Source organism: Melanostigma gelatinosum, assembly GCF_949748355.1.
Source record: "Melanostigma gelatinosum genome assembly, chromosome: 22".
Taxonomy (NCBI): domain Eukaryota; kingdom Metazoa; phylum Chordata; class Actinopteri; order Perciformes; family Zoarcidae; genus Melanostigma; species Melanostigma gelatinosum.
In genome coordinates, this window is record NC_136655.1 from 1,723,457 (window position 1) to 1,731,867 (window position 8,411).

The 8,411-nt window shown below is 48.4% G+C and overlaps 1 protein-coding gene across 1 annotated transcript in view; it reads right to left on the reverse strand.

Annotated features, from left to right (window-relative positions):
* trhde.1 (thyrotropin releasing hormone degrading enzyme, tandem duplicate 1) overlaps positions 1–6,504 on the reverse strand; it is a 100,200-nt gene extending 93,696 nt beyond the window's left edge. The window contains exons 1-2 of the mRNA XM_079294137.1: positions 4,695–6,504; positions 1,994–2,238 (exon numbers count right to left, since the gene is read on the reverse strand). Coding sequence (XP_079150263.1) covers positions 1,994–2,238; positions 4,695–5,180 — 731 coding nt within the window. The 5' untranslated portion in view covers positions 5,181–6,504. The remainder of the gene's footprint in view (positions 1–1,993; positions 2,239–4,694) is intronic.
* Between the last annotated feature and the right edge of the window lie 1,907 nt (positions 6,505–8,411).

Sequence of the window (8,411 nt, forward strand, 5' to 3'; positions counted from 1 at the left end):
AGTGGAGTCGGAGACTGAAACATTTCAGACTGGTTTCACTGGGAAACGACAGCAAACTCATCATGAGCATAAAGATCAAAACTGAGCCTGACCAGTGATCCTTTAGGGTGTGTGTGTGTGTGTGTGTGTGTGGGTGCGTGTGTGTGTGTGTGCTAATTAATTCCCCCCCCCCCGCCCTCCCAGCATTTAAGTATTTAAGCCCAGCCTGAGGTTGATAGTAACTCCTGATATTAAGTTAATCTCACAGTGGAGTGTGTGTGTGTTAGCATTAGCCACCCAGCTGCATCAAGCTAATCCTTAAGCCAACACACACACACTTGTCAGCAGGGTTGATGTGGACAGTAAACGTCTCTGAACGTGTGAATCTGACATTTTCAACATTTTTTTCCTGAATTGAATTATAATTTCTTGTAAACGATCAGCTGTGATTTTGTACTATGTCTCTCAGAGCGTCTCTCCGCTCTGCTGCTTAGTCATCACGTTAACATATTTATGGCTGAGATTGGCACCTCTGAAGGGTGTTAGTCATGTGTCTGGAATCTGACGTCGTCATATTTATTCATCCAGCAGCTTAATGCTAATAAGAGTTCTGGCACGAGCCGAAAACAAGGTTAACGCGGAGGTTCAAGAAAAGCTTCTCTCTCCGTAGAAAAGTGTGTTTAGAGCACAGAGTGGAGCGTAACAGCTTTCATTCAGCCTCAGCTGACAGGTCGTTGTGTTGTCATGGAGCTCTGCATCGATGCAAACAGCAGCAGAGAGAGCGAGAGCGAGAGAGCGAGAGAACGAGAGAGAGAGAGCGAGAGAGCGAGAGAGCGAGAGAGCGAGAGAGAGCGAGAGCGAGCGAGAGAGCGAGAGAGAGAGCGAGAGCGAGAGCGAGAGCGAGAGCGAGAGCGAGAGCGAGAGCGAGAGCGAGAGCGAGAGCGAGAGCGAGAGCGAGCGAGAGCGAGAGCGAGAGCGAGAGCGAGCGAGAGAGAGCGAGTGAGAGAGAGCGAGAGCGAGAGCGAGTGAGAGAGCGAGTGAGAGAGAGCGAGTGAGAGAGAGCGAGTGAGAGAGAGCGAGTGAGAGCGAGCGAGAGAGCGCGAGAGCGAGAGAGCGAGAGCGAGAGAGCGAGAGCGAGAGCGAGAGCGAGAGCGAGAGAGCGAGAGAGCGAGAGAGAGAGAGCGAGAGCGAGAGCGAGAGCGAGAGCGAGAGCGAGAGAGCGAGAGCGAGAGCGAGTGAGAGAGAGCGAGAGAGAGAGAGCGAGAGCGAGAGAGAGCGAGAGAGAGAGCGAGAGAGAGCGAGAGAGAGAGCGAGAGAGCGAGAGAGAGAGCGAGAGAGCGAGAGAGCGAGACAATGAAAGACAATGAAAGACTGTTTCAGACAATGAAACAGACGAGGAAGTTATAGTGTCGTGTGCACAACCGCAATGCAAAACTAAATAGTTACGAAATTTAGTTTCCGACTCCACTCATGATAAACAGAGAAATTAAGTTAAATCCTTATATGGTCATGACTTCCCTCCATCCAATCACGAGCTCTTCTCATTTAATCAATGAACCACAACTCTGTGTTTTCTGCATTAAGCAGAACGGACGTGGATAAGATGTTCCACACAACACACACACAACCACACAGACAAAACTCATGCATGAAATAATAAATGTCTCAGCCACAGTCTGTTTCCCATCAGCACCGAGGGGAAGAAATCTGATGTGGAAACAACTCTGCAGCAGAGGCTTATGGGAAATTCATAAGGAAGGGAGTGAGTGGTTTGATAAGTGGAACACACACACACACACACACACACACCAACTGTATGCGGTGTGTTTGAGTTAATAAATGTTGTGGATGTGAAACTGACCTTTTCTAGTCAAACCACCTGTTGCTACAGCAAAAATCAGTGTGTCCCTGTATGTGTGTGTTTCAGTGTGTGTGTGTGTGTGTGTGTGTGTGTGTGTGTGTGTGTGTGTGTGTGTGTGTGTGTGTGTGTGTGTGTGTGTGTGTGTGTGTGTACCGTCTCTCTCTCTGCAAGATGTAGGAGCTCCGGAAGAAGCCCAGCAGCTCGTCCTCGATGGCGGCGTCGAAGCTCAGGTTGAGCCGGTAAACCCTCGTGGGCTTCAGCTCGCGGTGCAGAACCACCACGTACATCTGATTGGCCGGGAAGGGGAAGTGGCGGTGGACGCGCATGGCTCCGCCCCCGGGCCTGTTGGCGGGGCGGCCGCCGCCGCCGCCCTCCGCTGTGACGGACACCCGGTCCACCTGAAGGGAGGAAGAGGAAGAATGATGGGCCGTGAGGTGATGTCTTTTAAATTGACGATAAAGTAACAACCTGTAGATCTAATTCAATCTAGTTCACGTTTTCCTGTTTTTGTAGCTTGGTAGCTAGAAAACTGTAGGAAGAAGACGCCGCCATTGTTAATCCTCCGGATCGGTCCTAGTCTAGACTGAAGGGTCTGAGTTTAAAGTTACTAAGAGGAACTTTCATCTTCTGGAAGTCCTGGTGGTCCCTGTGGACTAAAGTGGTGGTGTAGCACCAGACACCCTTAAGAATAACTACATAGCAATAGACCATCTTCTCTCTGATGGTCTCGTTTACTGATGGAGGTCTGATAGAGGATCAGGATCAAACTGAGACTGGTACATCCATTTGTCTGTGTGCCAGTAAATCAGCCATTAAAGCATCTCCTCCTATATGCTCGTTTCCCGTTTGATGCTCTTAACCAGCAAACTTCCACTTTAAAGTTGCCCATAAATATTCTGTGTATCACAATACTTGTGTACAAATCAATACGCCGTTAAAAGAACCTTCAAACTGGTGAAGCGAAGAAGTAAAGCAATGAAAACCGGCGAGGAAACTGTCATTAAAACAGAAACGGAGAGCCGAGGTTTGAAGAACCGGTGGAAAGACCCTCAGAGAGGAGCAGCAGTGCATGATGGGAACATGCCCGGCCAACAGTGGGAACCATTAGGAGGATGCGAGTCTCTTTGTTGTCACACATCAGCGATCCTCGGCCAATCAGACGCCGAGCGTGTGCGCCTGAGCGAGTTCTTTGACGAACGAGGAGATGGATACGATCGGAGCGCCTGCTGACTCGGAGAGGAAAGGCTGAGCATTAAATCGCTGCTTGTTACGCTTTGTTCTTCTTCTGGCGAGTCAGCGGACGCAGCTCCACGCTTCACTCAACCACGAGGCTTTCTGTCCACATACACCGACACCAATCGTTGCCTGAAGGAAACAAGCCTGAGACCGGATGATGCGTTAGTCTCAGCAGGACTAGTTCCTGGAAGAAAGCCAGTATCATGGCAGTTAGCAGTTGCCTGAAGCCAACTGTTGGTGGTGTTGTTGCCGAGACTAAACTGTTGGTGGTGTTGTTGCCGAGACTAAACTGTTGGTGGTGTTGTTGCCGAGACTAAACTGTTGGTGGTTTTGTGCCTGAACCCAACTGTTGGTGGTTTTGTTGCCTGAGCCAAACTGTTGGTGGTTTTGTTGCTGAGACGAATACGCGTATTGTTACACTCCTAGTAGCTATTTTCAGGCCAACCATGATGTTTGTCTTTAACCTTCGTAAATGGTTGTTGCCTGAACCCGACTTTATTTTTTTGTAATTAATGTCGAGCCAAAGAAAAAGGTCATGCAGAGGGACAAGAAAATAACTTCTCCTTTGCTTTAGTTGAATGTTGAATACATTTGGTATTCGTGACATTTCTTTAGCTCGGAGAACAAAGCGCTCCTTGCAGGAGTATTTTTTCTCCGCTCTTTCTCCCAGCAGGTTGTATTTTCATGCACATGTTTTTTTGTGTCTCTTCTCGACATAAAGAAAACTGATCACGCACGAATACCTTGGTAAGAGACCCGCCTGGCACCAAACAACACCTCTTAATTCACAGTGTGCTCCCACGCCAACACAAAAAGGAGCTGCAGGGTTTTTAATTGGCCTCTGCCCAAATTAGACTGATTCATCCTCCTCTCACATTAGCCGAGATGACCGGCCTGAAAAATCACGTTGCCGGGGCGTTTCTCTGAGGCTGTCTCCCAACAGCGCCCATCTCAAAGAATTTGCCTGAAACAGCAACTTTGGCGGTTAATTAGCCTCGTTAGAGAAATCTCTGAGGCTAAATCTGGAAATAAACAGTCTGTCAGACGGCGGGTTGTTGTTTTTCACTCCCCGACACACAGAGCAGATCTCCGGACGCAAACGAGGAGCTTTGTTTGGAGAGAATCGTCAGGAAAGTTGTCAAAGCGTTCACGTCTACAGACTCGTCTTCGTCAATCACCGTCATACGTGCTGCTGAAGAAGGTAGTGCTTCCAGAGATTATTCTAAATATTCACTTTGGTTTCCTACTAAGAAGTTCTGGGGTTGGGAAGCGATATTAAAATGTACTGAACACGTTCATGCTCCCCAGGGGACGAACCTGCTGGAATCCAATGGCCCAAAACCTTCAATCCCCATATTGGTCATTTCATTTCTATATAACGACACATATCACGATGTAGCCTCGTCTTCTGGTGGTTCAGAAAGTAAATAGTCAAAATGAAATGATGTATTAAATTATGTCAATATCTGATTTCTTAATATATGAGGAATTTGCCATTTGTCGGAATGAAGCCGATACCGTGAGGCGTATCACAGATATCGCTACGAAGATACCGATGTTCCTAAAGATAATCTGTGTTTACCAAAGATGTCAACAGATTCATGACAGGCCACCGTACCTCGAGGCGGTCGGTGTGCAGCACGATGAACCGGGTGGCGTTGACGCACTCCAGCTCGACGCTGACCTCTCCGGAGAAGGTGAAGTTGTCCATGTAGATGGCGAGCCGCAGGTCGTAGTGCCGCGGCCTCAGCGAGCCCGGCAGCCGGGAGTTCCTCCAGGGCTGGACCGCCTCCTCGTCCCCCCTCTCCCCCGTCCTCTCCCCTCTGCTCCCGTTCGACTTGGTCGGCCCCCTTGAGCTCGACTCACCCGTCGCCCCGTCGCCATCTCGCCCGGCGCACTCCTCGAAGCGGACGCTGAGCACCACGGCCACCGCCGTGACGACGATGAGGGTGAGTATGGACAGGGCGAAGCCCAGTACCAGGCGTTTGTGCACCGTGATGTGGCGCTCGGTGGTTCGAGGCCGGACCGCCACCGAATCCGCCCACTGGTCCGAGAGGCCCCGGCCATTGCGCATGGCGCCCGGGCTGCTGTCGTTTAGCCCCATTTAGCCGAAACGGCACAGAAAGCGCAAAGTTCAGGGTCAGAAACGAGTCCCGATGCAGAAAAACATGCGGAGGTCCGACTCCGGCTCGTTTACAGACGGCTCGATGTGTCGCGATCGTCCCGAAGAGTCCAGTTCTCAATCTGTCCGACCTTCGATCTGTTCCCGCTGCAGTTATTCCTCTGAACGTTCCTCCGCTGAGGCGGGAAATCAACACCGCGGCACGTTTCACATTTCAGGCAGAACGACGGACAAAACGGGAAGGACGAGCCGGTGGCTGTGTGCTGTGGCTTTTGTGGCGAGAGGGAAAAAAATCCCCAAAAGAAAATCAATGCTGCATGTCTCGATTTCAAGTTGTGGAGGAAGCCGAGGAGGAAGCCGAGGAGGAAGAGGAGGAGGTTTGCACAGTGAGCGGACCATCCGTCGGCTTTCACTGTAAACCACCAGATAGAAGCGTCAGACTGGGAGTGGAGTCTGGTTAAGACCCTTTATGGCGGATTCGCTCACATTAAAATCACTTCTGGATGATGGAAATCAGAAACAGTCACTCGATCCGCATCGAATCCAAGACGGAGATCCTAAACCGACGCTGGAAAGGAACACGGGAGAGTCAGAGCAGCAGGTGATCGTCTGCTGGTTGTTAGAAAGTTCATTTCTTCTGAGTTAAAAGCTCTTCCAGAGCTGCTGCTAAGCATAAAGAAAGCCCTGTTGGACTATTATGGGATGATTATCATGCTAGAGGGACATGGAAGTGCCTCACACAACATTAAGGTCAGTATTAGCAGCCAGACGCATCTACGATTATTAAGATTACAATTCAGTTTAGGACTCACGATAAGATCCACGACTTTTATTTTACATTTTCACATCAAAACCAGTTTAAATGTTCTTTAATATTTAATGTTCATTGACTGAGTAAGTCTCGGCTCAGTTCTGTAGTTCTGAAAATCACCACATTCTCCTCGGTTTGTTGCATAAAGATTCTTTCCGGATAGTTTAAACTTGAGTATCTCTCGTGTTTCTCTCTCTCACTGCGGTGCCGGTCCGTCTCTCCGCCGCTCGCTCTCTTCAGGCGGTTACGGGTGATTTACGGTCAGCATGTGGGTTATTTCACCGCGGAGGAGACGTAGTTCACTCCGGTTCTCCACCGGGTCCAAACGATCCGCGCGTCACACGTCGCGAGGCTGCTGCATGTTCAAAATAAAGGTTACAGTCGGTCAGCAAACCCGGGACTGTCCGGGGATCCGTTACTCGAACGTTAAATAATCCGTTCAACGCCTCACAGATCACTTTCAATACACACAAAAAAATCCGTTTTGAAGTTTGTTGTCAAACGTTAAAATCCGCTGTTGACTCGTTCAACGTCAGATGCAAAGTGTAACCACCGGGAATACGGTAAAAAAAAAAGATGCGTTAAAACACCGGAGATCAGTTTCAGCAAAGAGATCGCACCGTCAGTGATCCGGTAGATCTGCTACACAATAAATCCACCGGCTCCGTTTGCGTGAAGTCCAAAGTAGGAATAACCGTGTGAGGCGGATATTCCCGGGTTTACACCGGGCCGCTCCGGTGCTCCGTTGTTCCACCGGAATCTCTTCAACTTTTCAGCCCACGGAGAGCCGCTGCTCCCGGTGGCGATGACCGTGATGAAGATGATGAAGAGCTTTGCATCCCTCCGTCCACCGAGGAGGAGGGTGAAGGTGAGGAAGAGTCTCGTGCCGCCCGTTCAGCAGCGAGTCCGCTCGCGGTGTGCGTTTGGTGTGTGCGCACGAGCTGCTCCAACCGAGAGGCACGCGCTGAGAGAGAGAGCGAGCGAGAGAGAGAGTAGGGGGGGCAGAGAGAGAGAGACAGAGGGAGGGAGCTGTCTGGTTGAATGAAGCTACACCTAACTTTGTTCTTTTCTATTCTCTCTGGATTAATTAGTCAATGATGAGAGACAAGTGATGCACTGGGTCTCCACACACACGCACACACACACACACACAGTAACTGAGTAGGGTGTTAGCGGGTTAGCGCCTTTATTTTGTACATTTCTGGAGTCGAGAGAGGAAATGTTAAACTCAGCGTATACTTTGAGGGCCGGTGTGTTAGAACCAGCGGTGGAAGAAGTGCTCAGATCTTTACTGATGTTAAAGTAATACCACAGTTCAGAAATACTCTGTTACATATTAAACATACTGTTGAGAAGAAGTGGACCATGTCGTCACCTGTTGTAGATACGGTGAGTTCGTGATATTGGCCATTGCCATATGACTTTTGGCTGCCGCTATCCTGGTCTTTGGTCCTCGCCATCTTGGTTTCTGCCCATCACCGTTGCCATCTTGGTTTTTGGCCGTCCTTATCTTGGTTTTTGATCTTCCCTATCTTGGTTTTCAGTCTTCGCCATCTTGGTTTTATGCCATTGCTGTCTATTTGACTCTAAATGGACCATCATTTACAAAAGAAGAAGACTTGAAACTAGAGATTGAGACATAAACTCATGTTTACAATGTTTACTGAGGTAATAAATCAAGAGAGAAGTAGAGTAATTTTCTCATAGACTTCTATACAACTAGGAGTCGCCCCCTGGTGGACATTAGAGAGAATGCAGCTTTAACACGTGAAGCATCAGAGGTTGCTGCTAAAACCCCGCATTTAAATTAATATTACTGAAGTAAAAGCAAGTATTAAATAAACTCAAATACCAAAAGTAGAAGTACATATTATGAAGTATAATATTTAATATATTATTGGATTATAATTGTTGATGCAGTAATAATGTGGCAGCTGGTAAATGTGGAGCTCATTTTATTTACTTTATATATTGCTGATTTGCTTGTGAATGAACTTTTCTTTCAATATAATTTACTTGTTGTTGACTATATTTTGTATCTTTGATCTGAACCCGAAAGGTAACTGAAGTTGTCATATAGATGTAGAGCAGCACAACGTTCAGTGTTTCCCTCTGAAATGGAGCCGAGTAGAAGCATAAAGCAGCATAAAGGAAAACATGCACAGGACATGAATTTCACAGACTGTCAGCAAAACTTTTATCAAAAGGATTTTAAGGACTTTTTATCCTAGCGAGACGAGCAGACATGTGACACACCGACTGCTGGAGGAACATATTGACAGATTTCTGCAGATGTCCACAGATTACAGTGTAGCGCTGCGAGAGACAGTCTGCTTCATCCGTGGGTGTCAGTCACCCACATGTAGCAACAGATACTGTGTGTGAGTGTGTGTGAGAGTGTG